Genomic DNA, 16,847 nt, shown 5'->3' with positions numbered 1-16,847 from the left:
TTTTTTTTTTTTTTGACAGAGTGGACAGTGAGAGAGAGAGAGAGACAGAGAGAAAGGTCTTCCTTTTCCTTTGGTTCACCCCCCAATGGCCGCTGCAGCCGGCGCACCACGCTGATCCGAAGCCAGGAGACAGGTGCTTCTCCTGGTCTCCCATGTGGGTGAAGGGCCATCCTCCACTGCACTCCCGGGCCACAGCAGAAAGCTGGCCTGGAAGGAGCAACCGGGACAGACTCTGGCACCCCGACCGGGACTAGAACCTGGTATGCCGGCGCCACAGGCAGAGGATTAGCCTATCGAGCCGCCATGCCGGCCATGAACTCCTATTTTAACAACTAAAAATGATGTTGAGGAAACACATATATTAAAAAGGAAGTTATTTACAATATCCTGATGAGAAAAAAGTAAAACAACAGATTGTAGAGGGCACCTAGGTCTTTAAAGAGAACAGATACTGTCAACAGTTGTATCTGGGAATGATGATGAATTTTAGTAGTTTTAATTAAATTTATTTGTAATGTGAGCTATTTCTATAATAAGTACGGACACATTTATCTCCAAAGCAACAAATACTAATAGTTGAGACTAGGCATCCAGATAGATTTACTGGCAATGAAAACTTACCTTTACATTTTCATGAATAGACTGAAGTTGTGCAGCTAAAGCTACAAATGTTTGATAAATTTTCAGCATTGCCATTGACAAATCTATAAAAGAAAATTAAAGTATCATACAAATAGGTAACATAACCAATTTTTTATTATTTGAGTCTAAAGTTTGGTATGGTTAATGTGTAGAAGAAAATGACTCTATCAGTGTTCTCATGGCTACAGAAGGTGGCGGGCTGTGGGGACTAGGCAGAGGACATCTACCCAAGCATCTGGGGAACAACGAGGAAGATTTCTGTCCTTGTTAGCATAGCAACAATTCACAATAAAGCATCTTATGTTTACAGGCAATAAAGATATAAATAAGGACTTCATGGGAAATTTTCTAAAAGCAGCTTCAGATAACTACTAATAATCTAAAATATCTACTATACAACCACAGTTTAATTTCTTTCCTGACAATAAAATAGAGCTATCAAAAAATTACCACAGAAAGAACGTTACCTTGTGGGGTTATATGTGAATTATTTGCCTGAGTGGCAAGATGGTTTTCTAGTTCTTCAATCTGCTGTCTGTATTGTTGAAGCTGTACCTCAAACTGTTGAACCAAGATTCTGAAGTAGCTATTAAAAAAAAAATTTAAAGTAAAATTTAGAAAAACATTTTCTTATATCCAAAATACTATATATATAATCTCCTCTTGAAGAGGGTTTTTTAATTAGTTTGAGATATTATAATTGATAACAAAAACCCAAATATAACAAATTATAAAGGTATCATTATTCCAGTCATATTTGACAAACTCACAATAAAGGATTAAGTAATCTATGAAATAGATTAATAATCTTCAAAAGCATGATGGTCATCTGAGGCAAGGAAACTTGAATAACTACTAGAGATGAGAAGAGATTAGGGAGACTAAGTGCGACATGAATCCCAAAAAGGATCCTAGAACAGAAAAAATACAGAAGTGGAAAAATCAACAAAATTCCAGTAAGCGCTGTAGTTAATATTACAGCAGTGTTAGTTTCCTATTAATGATAATTATGCAATAGTTATACAATATATGAACATATATATTTCCATATTAGTGGAAATAGGGTAAAGGACATAAGGAAATCCTTAGTACTATTGTTTTTGTAAATTTTCTGTAGGTATAAAATAAATTTAAAATAAAGTTTAAAAAAAGTACAACTGTTATCCAAATTTTATAACCAAGTATTTACAGTTTTTACATTAATAAAAGTTATAATTCCAAGAACACCAGGAGTTGTGTATGAGTACTCAGAAAATACATGTAATTACTAGTACCATTCTGACAAATTTAATTACAAGAGTGGTGCATAGATAGAAAGGGACCGGCCAGCGCTGCGGCTCACTAGGCTAATCTTCCGCCTGTGGCGCCAGTACTCCGAGTTTCAGTCCCAGTTGGGGTGCTGGTTCTGTCCCGGTTGCTCCTCTTCCAGTCCAGCTCTCTGCTGTGGCCCGGGAGTGCAGTGGAGGATGGCCCAAGTGCTTGGGCCCTGCACCCACATGGGAGACCAGGAGGAAGCACCTGGCTCCTGGCTTCGGATTGGCGCAGCGCGCCGGCGGTAGCAGCCATTTGGGGGGGTGAACCAATGGAAGACCTTTCTCTCTCTCTGTCTAACTCTGCCTATCAAACAAACAAAAGATAGAAAGGGACCTTGAAAAGCACATAAAGACATCCAACTGTTTTTGTCTAAGATATGGGCAATTACGAAAGCTTTCTGCAATATGAGTTGTGCTGGCAGTGTGAAGAACAGGCCAGAGGCATAAAATACTAGAGGAAGTCTGGGAAGAAAGCCATCCAACTAACATATTCTAACATATTAAGAATATCAATGTTAATTGCCTGATTTTTGATACTATTGTGGTTTTATAAGAGAATATCCTTATCTTTAAATACATACACTAAAGTATGCAAAACAAGTATCCCGACCGTAAATAAACTGCACTGGAAAAAAAAACATAAAGAAAAGCAAACAAAACATTCATGATACAAATGTTAATATGTAGGAAATCCAGATGAAAAGTAGGTAAGAATTTTTTGCTCTAGCATTGGAAATGTTTGGGAAGTCTGAGATGATATCCTGACAGAAAGTTAATGGGAAAAGTAAAGTGAGGGAGCAGGAGTCACACAGTTCCAACTTACATCGTTGGTTCACCTCTGTGCACCTCGGGCTCCTCACTTCTTAAAATGCAACTGCCAACAAAAGCAGCTATTGGGGTTTTATAAAAAATATGAGTGAGAGCATATACAGCACTGAGCATACTGCTTGGCAATTAGTTAGCACTTGCTAAACGTTAGCCATTTTATCTTTATTAACATGGAAAAATAGAGTCAAGATTCATATCACATTATGGAAACTAGATGGACAAGCTGAGTGATGCAGTTACTTAGGTAGGTTTTTATGTCTCCACATTTTCTTTTTCCTTCCTGAAAAAAATACCTATATAAATAATTAAAAGCTATGCAAATAAATAAAAAGCTTAGTCTATATGTAGCATGATGACCTGTTTAAAGATAAGACTATCACAAGATTATTTTTAATTTAAAAAGTCCTAATGGGTAAAAATTAAGTTACTACTACCTGTAAAATTTATTAAAGTAACATTTACATGAAGTGTAACTGCATATTAGTAGTTAAATTCATATTTTAGCCTTTACTTACTCTTCAGTAAAATGGCAATAACTATCCCCTTAGGGTTATTATGAGTCACAAATTTAAAAATCTATGCAAAGTACTTATTAACCTGACATTTTTATGAGACTAAAATTCTTTTTTATTAGACAGGCAGAGTTACACAGTGAGAGAGAGTGAGACAGAGAGAAAGGTCTTCCTTCCGTTGGTTAAACCCCCAAATGGCCGCAATGGCCAGCATGCTGCGCCAATCTGAAGCCAGGAGCTTCCTCCTGGTCTCCCATGTGGGTACAGGGGCCCAAGCACCTGGGCCATCCTCCACCACCTTCCCAGGCCACAGCAGAGAGCTGCACTGGAAGAGGAGCAACCAGGACTAGAACCTGGTGCCCATATGGGATGCCAGCGCCACAGGTGGAGGATTAACCAAATGAGCCACAGCATTGGCCCCTAGAATTCTTTTTTTAATAATTCCATTTGCTTCATTATTTTAACTCGTAGCACATTTGCACCTGGTGAGGAAGCTGTAGCACAGAAATATCCTCAAATTTGAGTTTGTGTCTTAAGTTGTCCCACTGGTTCACCTAATTTTTTTTCCCAGAAACTTTTTATTTAAGGAATAAAAACTTCATGTATTTCATAAATACAACTTTAGGAATATGGTGAAAAATCCTTAACTTGCATTTCTGCCTTCTTAAAGCAAGAATGATTTAAGAAACTCCAGTAACTTACTCAGCAGGAGCTGTGTTTTCATGTTGAAGTCCAGGAGGTGTTTTCTGGGTTCTTAAAGCTATTTCAGCATTCTTTAACTCCTAAAGAGGGGAAAAAAGAGGCCAATTTAGAGCGAGGCTAAAATTACCAAATATCTCTGGGTTGGAACTTCAAACAGTGCCCCTGCTGGAGGTTCACACTGAAAGAACTTAACTATGGATGAAGCTGCTGCTCAACAAACTGTTGAAATTTCTTCTGAGAAAACATAAAAAACAAACTTTGTGATAAAATCCTAACAAGATGCTGATCTATTTTAAGAACTACAGATTTCTGCAGGACTCATGTATAGGATCCATAAAGTTTATTTATTCACAGTGAGGTTATGCTACTATTTAAAAATTTTCAATACACCAATGCGAAAAATACCATTTTACAAAAAGGCAAAATATAAAGTTGAAGCTGATGTTGGCAACAATTAACATCTGGGTGCTTCCCTGTTGTATGTGTGTTACTTGAAGTCAGGCAGTAAGAGAGTGCAACTTTTTAACTGTAACTCAGCCAAAATTTGTATTTAAAGGCCTGTTGATGTCTTTTCTTTTACAAAATTTTTGTCCCCAAGAAAACCAGAATTACATTTTTTCCCTAACAGACTAACTTGGTGTAGTGTATACTTTGTTATCAAAATACTCATACGGTTGTGGGATCATGAATCAGTAAACATTAATTGTGAAAAAGCATGATCCGCACATTCCATACGATTTCAGTGGTGTACAAGTAGATGAGTGTGCATGCACAGGACCCAGGACATGTTGAACTGCTTGTGATTGTGGTTGACTCTGTTCTTTGCTTCTTGTGTTTTTCAGTTTCCTGTAATGCATGTATTAGCTTTGAAAAAATAAAGGTTATTAAAAAAAACCTGGGTGCTTCCTATACACCAAACACTATGCTAAAGGCTTTACACTTACACTCGTATCATCTTGGTTACAAGCTCAATCTAACTATATAAAGTAAGTAGTGTTCTTCTTTTAACAGAAAAAGAAATGGTGGAATGGAGACATTAAGTAACTTGCCCAAAGCCATGTTGCTAGACGACCTGAGAATTGAATCTAGGAGTCCAATTCTTTTAAAGCTAATACACACTTAACCATTCTTATATTGCCTTCTACTATTCCTCAATGCCATTTCTATTTTCTAGCCAAGAGTTTCTGAAGATAAACATTGTTATTACTTCCAGTTAAATCCTTTTCACTCTTTTTACAAACTCTACCTGAATATTCCTTCATTTTTTTTTAAAAAAAAAAGTACCTTAACTTCATTCCCTGTAGCAACCTTTCCTTCATCAAATTGCCAAGCTATTAAGTCTGTAACTGTAAGAATATTCTTAATTTAAATTTCTCTAATAGAAAAAAAGTAGTTAAGTACATAAGCTCTGAATTGGATTACCTGGGTCTAAATCTAGGCTCTTCAACTTACTGATAAAACTTTAAGCCTGTTTTCTTAGTTATATAACGAAGACAACACCTACCTCACAGGGCTATCATGAAAATTAAACTGGATTAGAAAATACAAATTGCTTAGGAGACTGTTTTGTACAGAGTAAACAATAAAAATAATCATTATGGTAATTTAAAGTGTTTGAACTATATGGTTTTCTTATACTATATCTATATAAAACTTTGTGACAAAACAAACTTCCATTTCCATTCTGTAAAAACTAAATATCTTATGGTAAAATGGCTGTAAGTTAGTATACCTGAGCAGTTTCTACTTTTAATTTGTCAATATTCAGAGTATTTCTTTGTAATCCACTAGCAGCCAATGACAGAAGCTGCTTCAGAGCTTTAATATCTTCTTGGACTTTAAGCATTGCTTTCGAAGACATTCTACTAATTTCTTCTTGGACTTGTTTTTGTTCCTTCACAAATTTCCTTTAAAAAACACATAAAATTGATTAAAATATATATATATATATATATATCTTTGGGTTTCCAACAGGGGAATAAAGGATATTTAAAACAGGCTGGTCAGGGGGCCAGCGCAGAAACTAAACTGTAGTGCTGGCAACCCATTGTGAGTGTAGGTTCGAGTCCCAGCTGCTCCACTTCTGATCCAGCTCCCTGCTAAATGTGCTTGGGAAAGCAGTGGAAGATGGCCTTTGGGCCCTTGCACCCACATGGGAGTCCTGGAAGAAGCTCCTGACTCCTGGCTCTGGCCTGCCCTAGCCCTGGATGTTGCAGTCATTTGGGGAGTGGATGGAAGCTCTCTCTCTCTCTCTCTCTCCTTCTCTCTGTATATCTGCCTTTCAAATCAACCAATCTTTTTTTTTAAAGATTTATTTTATTTATCTGAAAGACAGAGTTACAGAGAGAGGTAGAGAGATATAGGTCTTCAATCTGCTGGTTCACCCCCCAGATGGCAGCAACAACCAGAGCTGCGCTGATCTGAAGCCAGGAGCTTCTTCCATATCTCCCATGTTGGTACAGGGGCCCAAGGACTTGGGTCGTCTTCTGCTATCCCAGGCCATAGCAGAGAGCTGGATCGGAAGAGGAGCAGCTGGGTCTCGAACCGGCACCCATATGGGATGCCGGCACTTCAGGCCAGGGCTTTAACCCACTGCGCCACAACACTAGCCCCTCAAATAAATAAATCTTAAGAAAAAATGCTGATGAGAGTTCAAGTATTTTAATAAACAAAAACTAAAAATCTGTTAACAGTTCCCAACACTTTTTATATAAGGACAGAATTTCAATTCCTCCAGTGCTTTTATTCTGACTTTTAAATTTGTTTTTTTTTTTAATTTAATTTTATTTTTTTTTCTGACAGGCAGAGTTAGACAGAGAGAGAGAGAGAAAGGTCTTCCTTCCGTTGGTTCACCCACAAAATGGCCACTATGGCCGGCGCAGCGGCGCCAATTCAAAACCAGGAGCCATGTGCTTCTTCCTGGTCTCCCATGCAGGTGCAGGGTCCAAGCACTTGGGACATCCTCCACTGCCTTCCTGGGCCACAGCAGAGAGCTGGACTGGAAGAGGAGCAACCGGGACAGAACCAGCACCTCAACCGGGACTAGAACTGGAGTACTGGCACCGCAGGCAGAGATTAGCCTAGTGAGCCGCAGAGCCGGCCTAAATTTGTTTTTAAAAAATAATTTATTTATTTGAAAGACAAAGTTACAGAGAGAGAGAGAGAGATACACAGAAAAAGAGGCTTCCATCCACTGCTTACTCCCCAAATGGTGCAACAGTCAGGGCTGGGCCAGGCGGAAGCCAGGAGCTTCTTCCAGGCTTCCACATGGGTACAGGGGCCCAATGACTTGGGTCATTTTCTGCTGCTTTCCCAGGTGTATGAGCAGGGAATTGGATCAGAAGTGGACCAGCTGGGACTCAAACTTGTGCCCACATGGGATGCTGGAACTACTGATGACAGGTTAATCCACTGCGCCACAGCACTGGCCTCCTTAAAAAGCATTAAATTTATTTATTTAATGATTTACTTATTTATTTATTTGAAAGGCAGAGTTAGAGAGAGGGAGAGATAGATAGAGAGGATCTTCTATCCACTAGTTCACTCCCCAGATAGCTGCAAGAGACAGGACTAGACCAGGCCAAAGCCAGGAGTCAAGAATCCCATCCTGGCTGGCGCCGCGGCTCACTAGGCTAATCCTCCGCCTTGCGGCGCCGGCACACCGGGTTCTAGTCCCGGTCGGGGCACCGATCCTGTCCTGGTTGCCCCTCTTCCAGGCCAGCTCTCTGCTGTGGCCCAGGAGTGCAGTGGAGGATGGCCCAGGTCCTTGGGCCCTGCACCCATGGGAGACCAGGAGAAGCACCTGGCTCCTGCCATCGGATCAGCGCGGTGCACTGGCCGCAGCACGCTACCGTGGCGGCCATTGGAGGGTGAACCAACGGCAAAAGGAAGACCTTTCTCTCTGTCTCTCTCTCACTGTCCACTCTGTCAAAAAAAAAAAAGAATCCCATCCTGATCTCCCCCATGGGTAGCAGGGGCCCAAGCACGTGGACCATTCTCCACTGCTTTCCCAGGCACATTAGCAGAGACCTGAATTAGAGGTGGAGCAGTCAGGACTCAAACCAGTGCCTATATGGGAAGTGGGGTCACAGGCAGCAGTTTAATCTGCTGCAATACAACACCAGATCTAGCACTGAATTTTTGAGTTAAAATGTTTAGGAGGAAGAGGTGTCCCCCCTAAAATGTATTCTAGAATTCATCAAGTATTTCTTATCTAATCATATTTGACACTTACTGGAGATTTTCAACATCCTGGCAGATGACAGGAGGCAGATTTTCATCCTTCAGTGCTTTACTGTCCCTAGGAAAAATGCCACAAATGTGTTAAAACCACTGGGATCTTTAATAGCTGACAACTGAGTTTTACCACAGAATGTGTCAAGATACAAAAAAACAGCAAATGTTCCCCCCTCATAGCTTCTTTGGATGACTTCAAAATTCTCTATTAAGAATAATAAATTTCTTATAAGAAGATTTAGTAATTCATTGATATGGAAATTCCTTGTCTAGAAGACTGGCATCTATTATAAATATGCATAAAAACATTTAACTAAATGTCTAAGAAAGGAAATCCAAAATTACTAGACTGGAAGATACACTGAACTAAGTTCCTTCTGACTCAGAGACGACTATCATTTTATATAGTTCAAAAATACTAAAGGATTCATTAAACAAAGGCTATAAAACTTCTCATGAGTCGTTCAAAATACTTCACTTTTTTTTTTTGGACAGGCAGAGTTAGACAGTGAGAAGAGAGACAGAGAGAAAGGTCTTCCTTCCGTTGGTTTACTTCCAAATGGCCGCCACGGTTGGCGATGTGCCGATCCGAAGCCAGGAGCCAGGTGCTTCCTCCTGGTCTCCCATGCGGGTGCAAGACCCAAGCACTTGGGCCATCCTCCACTGCCTTCCTGGGCCACAGCAGACAGCTGGACTGGAAGAGGAACAACCGGGACAGAACCGGCGCCTCAACCGGGACTAGAACCCGGAGTACTGGCGCCACAGGTGGAGGATTAGCCTAGTGAGCCGCAGCGCCGGCCAATACTTCACTATTTTACAACTTTAATCTGTTCTTCAATATGTACTAGAATGAGAAAATAAGACCTAGTAATTAATAGCTTATGGGAATCTACAAATATTTAATGAGGACAGGAACAATGTAGCATGGTATAATGGAATCATGAGCTCCACTTCATATCCCTAGGCAGATCTCAGTCTCCCTTAGAGTCTTCAATTACAAGCAAGTTGAGCATCCCTAGTCTGAAAAATTGAAATGTGAAATGCTGGAACTTTTTCAGATCAGAGATGCTTGACTGGTAGATTCCATGCAAATATTCCCATACCCAAAATCTGAAGGTCAACCTGTAACAGGCCAACACACACAGAGGCTATCTGTGAGGAGTGAATCTGATCATTTATTTACAAATGCTTTATTTAATGTTAATACAAACTAAATGAGAAAATATGATTGGTAATAAAAATAATGATTATCTTCAAACATATGTAATGAATATGGAGGCTACTCTTCCCCCTTTGCTGAAAATACCATGAAATAAAAAGGCACTGGCACAGTAAATTTAAATTAAAAAATATATATATATATTCCAAGAGGAAAGTTCCTTGACTTGCCTAATATTTAGTAAGTCAAAATTATAAACACACATATTTCATTTATTTGAATTATTTGGGGAAACAGCAACCACCTTTCTAGAAAGAAATGGTTGCAAGTTATAATCTTTCCATGGCAAATGTTTATTATTTTATTTTTGACAAACACTGATTAAAATGTTTTTTCCTACATGTATGCACAGTTACATTTACTTACAAATATACCATCTGCCTACAATATGATAAATAAAACTTTCAAACTGTTTAATTAAAATATCTTAAAATGTAAACTTACTCTGGTCTTGTTCCTGTTTTATCACCTAGAAAATTCAAAAGTTTCATATTAACGAAGTATTCCAAATACAAGTTTTAAATTAAGGTATAAACTATTAACTATTTCCTACCTAGCCTCTTATGCATCATGCAATGTCCTGACTTGCCATCAACCAAGAATATAGCATAATATGGTGGTAACTGTCCACATAAGCAGACAGGCTGTATAACTCATTTGCATCTACTACTTTTAAGGGCAAGAATCTTCCTTTCTCAACTATACTCCATGAAGAAACAGCCTTGACTCCCAGTTGAACTCCTGGTAGGTTTACCTGACAATTTTTAAGGTCCTTTTAGAACAGAATACCATATCTGTATACCGAACTGCTCCAACCTGACAATTTATTTAAACAATTGTCCCAATGAACCTTTCTCATTTGTCTTGAGTAAGAGTATCTTTTGCATCACAACCTGAACAAAAATGCACATATTTAAGAAAAAACAACTTTGCTGGTCATGTAGGTAAAAAATGTCACTTCAACATAATCATAATTCATATTTTTATGGTGCCAGTAAAGTAAAACATTATCTTCAAATGCTTATTAGGCAAATATATTTCTCCTTTTGTGAACTGCCTACTCACATGACTTTTAAGTTTTTATTATTGATTTCCATGAACTACTTCAACAGATTAATTCTCTCAGATATCAATTTCATATATTTGTAATTTCTAAAATAGACTAATAACATCTTGACTTCAGCAATGCTAACATGGATAAAAAAATAAAGCATTTTACTTTCAATCTTTTACGTTTCACCTTTGTATGTGAAATTTCATGTTTTTACCTCTTTCAGCTGACTATAATTTATTTTTCTGTATTTTATATTTTAATGTTTTTTTCTATATTTCTGAAACTGGCAGCCATCTTTTATAAGCAATGTTTTAGATTTGATAAGACACAGTAATAAAAATATTTAATTTTTTCAAAATAATTCATCATTTTCTAAATTAATGTATTGCTTAATATTGTTTATTATACTTTATAAATGTATGTGCTCACAGTATGTATATATAAAATTTGGGCCTGTTTCTGGATTAATAGAACTTAATCTAGTTTTGCCTCAGTAACACACATGAACTACTACAAAACTTTTTAATAGTTCCCCACATCTATTCTTGCCTTCCTGTACATTTTTCTACATGACTATCACAACATTCTTAATCTTAAAATATAAATCTCTTTAAAATCCTTGAGTAGGGATAGGCATTTGGTATATAGCAGTTACGATATCATTTAAGACCCCCAAATCCTCTATCGGTGTGTCTGGGTTCTAGTCCCAGCTGCCCAATTCCAGCGTTCTACTAATGCAGACCCTGGAAAACAACAGGTGATGAATCAAGTAGTTAGGTCCTTGTCACCCATGTGAGGGACCAGATCGAGTTCCTGGCTCCTGACTTCAGCGTGGCTCTTGTGTGGACATAAGGGGAATCAAGCAGCAAATGAGATATTCTAGCCTGCCTCTTTCTCTCTCTCTGCCTTTCAAATAAAACAATATAAAAACCCTTTAGTAGATTCCAAATGCCCTCATTATAATGACAAAACTGAACTACCACACAAAGCTCTTCAGGACTTCTGGAAAGTGACCTTTCTGGTCCCTGGACACACCCACAATTCTCACCTCTAATGCTGCTTCCTACCACTGTTTACTGATTAAATCCCAATGATAACTGCCATCCAAAGCTAACTGATTAACACAGAGCTACTAGAGAAAAAGAGGAACTGTTTATATTATGGAAAAAGAGAAGAGAGAAAAGGAAGAGAATTCCCTGACATGAGTAACAGATTAAGGAGAACTGGGACCATCCAATCCTATGTATTCTCTTTGTTCAACACCACCGAAGGCACGCTATGAGTACAGGACGATGATGTCAGGGAAGAAAGAGAGGGAGCTTAATTTCTTCATTTCTCTTACTTTTCTACAAAGTAAAAAAAAAATAGGAACAAACACCTAAGTGAATTACTGACATGGACAAATGCTTCTAATATACTATATGAGAAAGAATAGATTACATATCAATATATATACTATGATCCTTATTTAAAATATACATTAATATACATATTATGATAGCTAAAAGACCACATGTACATACAAATCTAAGTTATCTATAAACATAAAACCTTAAACAGTCAACACACAATCTGTGACACATGAAGATAATGTAAAACTTGTACTACTGAATAACAAATGTTCTTCAAAACAGGAATTTTTAGTAACCTAGAAGTTCCCAAACTGTTAGAACATAAAATTACTTACTCTTTTTATCTGATGAACTGCTAAAATCTATTCCACCAAGGCCTTCATTGCCTGCAGTTGAAGTAGCTGTTGAAGTTCCCAAAGTCAAGCCTAAAGCATTCTGTCCAAGTCCTACACATGAAACAGACATCATTTCCAGTTTCACTGAAAGATCTAAAACATCCATAATGGAAAGCCATTCCTAGATCTGGGGCTTAAAAGCAAGCTGCCTGACAAGGGAGTTAGGCTGTAAATGTACCAAGATTATTTAACTGCCACTTATTTTAATATATAAGACAAGATTCTCTGGAACAGTTTACAGGCTCCCTATTAAACAGGCTCTTTTCACTTCCTAATCAATCAGAGAATACTAAGAAAACAGTAAAATGTATTTCTAAAATACAGCAAAGATGTTGAATTATATATGAAAAACATTTTCATAACTCAGTAAAAAGAACAAGCAATCTGCACAAAAGGCCAAGAGAAGGATAAAGTAAACTTAAATATAAAAATTTACCATTCTGAAGAATAAGTACCATCAATTACCTGATGTTGCTGTGTTTGTGCCCTGGAAAAGCGAACCTCCCAAACCAGTTAAGCCGCCGCCTAGAGAAAGGCCTGTGGATGCAGTTGTAGTTGTGGCTGCTGTTCCACTCAAACTATTCAGAGTAAACCCTGTGGATGCTACAAAATTGAAATAATAAGCCTTCCACAGGCAACAGTATTTAAGAATACCATAGAAAAATCCAAGAAACAAAACAAAAAATTATTTCTGTAAGAACTGACTTTGGAAAAACTGCTTGCTAAAAATAAAATTATACATACTTGTAAGAATAAAGAGAAATAGTAACTTCACAGCAAAAATCACTGGCAGAAATAAAGGCTTTGGATCGTTATTAGAATGGTACCAAATAGCTGATTCCAGAAAGCAGTAAAAAAATGTTTCAATTCAGATCACCACCTTCATCTTCAAAATTAAATGAATCTTAAAGCAGGCAAGGCTTATGCAAAGTGTTTATCCTTCTGTCACCAAATGGCTCCTTGAAAACAAGACATCAGTAGCTTTACATTTTATCTCTCTGACCCTCTCCTGCCCTGCTGTACTCTAACTATGGAGACCATTGGGTCTGCTGCTTTAATGCCTAGTGCTGACTTCTGACCCTTACAAATCAACAATTAAGTAGGTCAAAATTGCTGAACAGGAGTGGGTATATGGTACAGTAGTAAAGTTGCCATTTAGGATACCCATATCCCACTTTGGAATACCTGGTTCAAATTCCACCTCCTTCAATTTTACAGAAAATATTTTAAGATTTTTTTTTTAGACTTATTTATTTATTTGAAAGTCAGAGTTACATAGAGAGGAGAGGCAGGCAGGGAGGCAGGGAGAGAGCGAGACAGAGAGACAGAGAGAGAGAGGTCTTCCATCCACTGGTCCACTCCCAATTGGCCACAATGGCTGGAGCTGTGCCGATCCTAAGCCAGGAGCCAGGAGCTTCTTCCAGGTCTCCCATGTGGGTGCAGGGGCCCAATGACTTGGGCCATCTTCTACAGCTTTCCCAGGCCATAGCAGAGAGCTGGATCGGAAGTGGAGCAGCTGAGTCTTGAACCGGTGCACATATGGGATGCTGGCGCTTTGGGCCAGAGCATTAACCCGCTGCGCCACAGAGCCAGCAAGATTTATTTATTTATTTGAAAGGCAGAGTTACAGAGAGAGATCTTCTATATGCTGGTTCACTCCCCAAATGGCTGCAACAGCCAGGGCAGGGCCACGTCAAAGCCAGAAGCCAGGAGCTTTCTCCAGGTCTCCCACGTGCTTGCACAGGAGGAATTGGGCCATTTTCTGCTGCTTTCTCAGGCGCCATTTAGCAGGGAGCTGGGTCGGAAGCAGAGCAGCCAGGACTGAAACAGGTGTTCACATGGGATGCTGGAACTGCAGCTGGTGGCTCAACCCACTGCGCCACAGCGCCAGCCCCATAGGTCCTCCATTCTTGATCCAGCTTCCTGCTAATGTGCGCCCTGAGAGGCAACAGGTGATGGCTCAAGTACTTGGGTCTCTGGCACCCATGTGGGCAACCTGGCTTGAGCTCTGGGTTTCTGGCATCAGCCTGGTCCAGCCTGTCTGCTGATGGCATTTGAGGAATGAACCAGAGAGAAGTTTTACCTACCTGTCTGTCTATATGTATCTCTCTGCCTTTCAAATAAAATGAAAACAAGAAAAAAAATTTTTAAATGCTGAACGCTTAAAATGAAAATTTCCAAAACTGAGTCGTGTTTAATAAAGGAAAATATCTGTGTTTTCTAAGCAAATAAAATTTAAACTTAACCATAAATACAAATTTTCTTCCATCCCGCCTCACCTGCTGGAGTTGCCGTCAAAGCAGATGAGAGAGTGAGACCACTGGCTGAGGTAGATGTAACAGGCAGAGCAAATGGTGTGGCAGATGCTGCAGGCTTATTGAATCCTAAACTAAAGCCTGTGGTAGCTGCAGATGTAGTGGCTGGTGTTCCTGTTTTAAAAGACAAATAAATAAAATCCCTTTTTACCTGAGTGTATACATAGCATGTTGTACTGATTTTATACAGGATCCCTAAATATTTGTGACCCTACTTTTTATTGACAGAAGGCAGAAGTACGTGTGAGAGAAAAAATACAGAATCTGGGACTAAGTCGTGAATACAGAAGAGACAGATAACTCTTTGGTTAAGAGAAGCAAAAGAAAGCACAATCAATACAAGACAACAGTCAATCGCAATTCCCCTAGATTTATCAAGAACAGCAAATGCTGCTGCTGCTTCTTCCTTCCCTTAATTCTCAGGACAAACAGTCCCTTCTCTCTATGACCACGGCGACAATCATTCTCTACTCTGAGAATCCTCCGCTTGCTGCCTCCTGAGTCTCTGACAGCTCTCAGCTCTCTTCCTACTCCTTTTCAGTTCTCTTTTCAGCTCTCCTTCTTCTGTTCAAGTCTTAAACGATCCTCCCTATGGTTCCATTCCTGCGTCCTCACATCCCAGATGCTCTTACTCATTTTCAACATTTCTACAAGAACATTAATCTAAAGTGTATCTACCTGAATCCCCAATGGCTAGCTCTACCATGTTGTCTCTTTGGACTTCTACATATTTTTGCACAAAAATACTTAAGGGGGGGCTGGCGCTGCGGTGCGCCGGGTTAACACCCTGGCCTGAAACCGTAGCATCCCATACGGGTGCCCATTCTAGTCCCAGCTGCTCCTCTTCCAATCCACCTCTCTGCTAAGGCCTGGGATAGCAGAAGATGGCCCAAGTCCTTGGGCCCCTGCACCCACATGGGAAACCCAGAAGAAGCTCCTGGCTTGGAATCAGCACAGCTCCAGCCATTGCGGCCATCTGGGGAGTGAACCAGCGGCTGGAAGGCCTCTCTGTCTCTACCTCTCTATGTAACTCTTTCAAATAAATAAAATAAATCTTTAAAAAAAAAAAAATACTTAAGGGGCTGGCACTGTGGCTTGGCGGGGAAATCCATTGCCTGCGGTGCAATATCCCATATGGGCGCCGGTTCAAGTCCCAGCTGCTCCACTTCCAATCCGGCTCTCTGCTATGGCCTGGGAAAGCAGAAGATGGCCCAAGGCCTTGGGCCCTTGCACCCACATAGGAGACCCCGAAGAAGCTCCTGGCTCCTGGCTTCGGATTGGTGCAGCTCTGGCCATTGCAGCCAACTAGGGAGTGAACCAGCAGATGGAGGACCTCTCTCTCTCTCTCTCTCTGCCTCTCCTTCTCTCTATATATACCTCTGACTTTCAAATAAATAAGTCTTTTAAAAATAAATAAATACTTAAGTAAAGAAACAACTTCACAAAACTTTGCTAAATTCTTCATCTTGGCCAATTCAATCACTGACACTAGAAATTAGTCTCCCTGACATCCCTTTCTTTAGTCTAGCCTTTTGTCACAAATCCGGTCAATTCTATATCAGAAATATCCCTGATAATAGGCATCTTCAAAAACCTTAGTTCAAGCCATCTCTCTCAAGAATTATTACAACAACCTCTTAATTTACTTCTATGACACTGGTCTCTCTTAACCTCTAATCTACTCTTAGAGTTATGTCCATTACTTTAAAAACAGCTGATATCCTGGAGATTTTGCTCAACTTAGGGTTCCTATTAGCTCTAGACTATTTATAAAATAGTCTGAGGGACCGGTGCCATGGCTCACTTGGTTAATCCTCCCTGTGGCGCCGGCATCCCATATGGGCACCGGATTCTAGTCCTGGTTGCTCCTCTTCCAGTCCAGCTCTCTGCTGTGGCCCGGGAGGGCAGTAGAGGATGGCCCAAGTGCTTGGGCCCCTGCACCCGCATGGGAGACCGGGAGGAAGCACCTGGCTCCTGGCTTCAGATTGGCACAGTGCCGGCCATGGCGGCCATTTGGGGAGTGAACCAACGGAAGGAGGACCTTTCTCTCTCTCTCTCTATATATATATATCTCTACCTGTCAAAAAAAAAAAAAAAAGTTTAAAAATAAAATAAAACAGTCTGAAGACTTGGCACATAATATCCTTTTCCTATCTGCTCCCAACAGGCTCCTTGAACCTCCTTTACCATTCCCATCTCTGAATCCTCAGCTTTAAGAACAAAGTATCTTTCATATCTTCCTAGGACTTTTTATGCTTGGGCATTTGCCCCTTCCACTC

At 39.7% G+C, this 16,847-nt stretch overlaps 1 protein-coding gene across 1 annotated transcript in view; it reads right to left on the bottom strand.

The window, feature by feature from the left end:
- NUP58 (nucleoporin 58) overlaps window positions 1–16,847 on the bottom strand; it is a 40,250-nt gene that overhangs the window by 13,409 nt on the left and 9,994 nt on the right. Inside the window, exons 4-12 of the mRNA XM_062194566.1 lie at window positions 14,533–14,682; window positions 12,719–12,856; window positions 12,194–12,304; window positions 9,897–9,921; window positions 8,232–8,297; window positions 5,730–5,904; window positions 3,998–4,077; window positions 1,110–1,228; window positions 622–704 (exon numbers count right to left, since the gene is read on the bottom strand). Of these exons, the coding sequence (XP_062050550.1) occupies window positions 622–704; window positions 1,110–1,228; window positions 3,998–4,077; window positions 5,730–5,904; window positions 8,232–8,297; window positions 9,897–9,921; window positions 12,194–12,304; window positions 12,719–12,856; window positions 14,533–14,682 (947 nt within the window). The remainder of the gene's footprint in view (window positions 1–621; window positions 705–1,109; window positions 1,229–3,997; window positions 4,078–5,729; window positions 5,905–8,231; window positions 8,298–9,896; window positions 9,922–12,193; window positions 12,305–12,718; window positions 12,857–14,532; window positions 14,683–16,847) is intronic.

Source organism: Lepus europaeus, chromosome 6 (genome assembly GCF_033115175.1).
Source record: "Lepus europaeus isolate LE1 chromosome 6, mLepTim1.pri, whole genome shotgun sequence".
Classification (NCBI taxonomy): domain Eukaryota; kingdom Metazoa; phylum Chordata; class Mammalia; order Lagomorpha; family Leporidae; genus Lepus; species Lepus europaeus.
The sequence above is the reverse complement of the archived record's forward strand: the minus strand, read 5'-3'. Positions and strand labels throughout refer to the sequence as shown.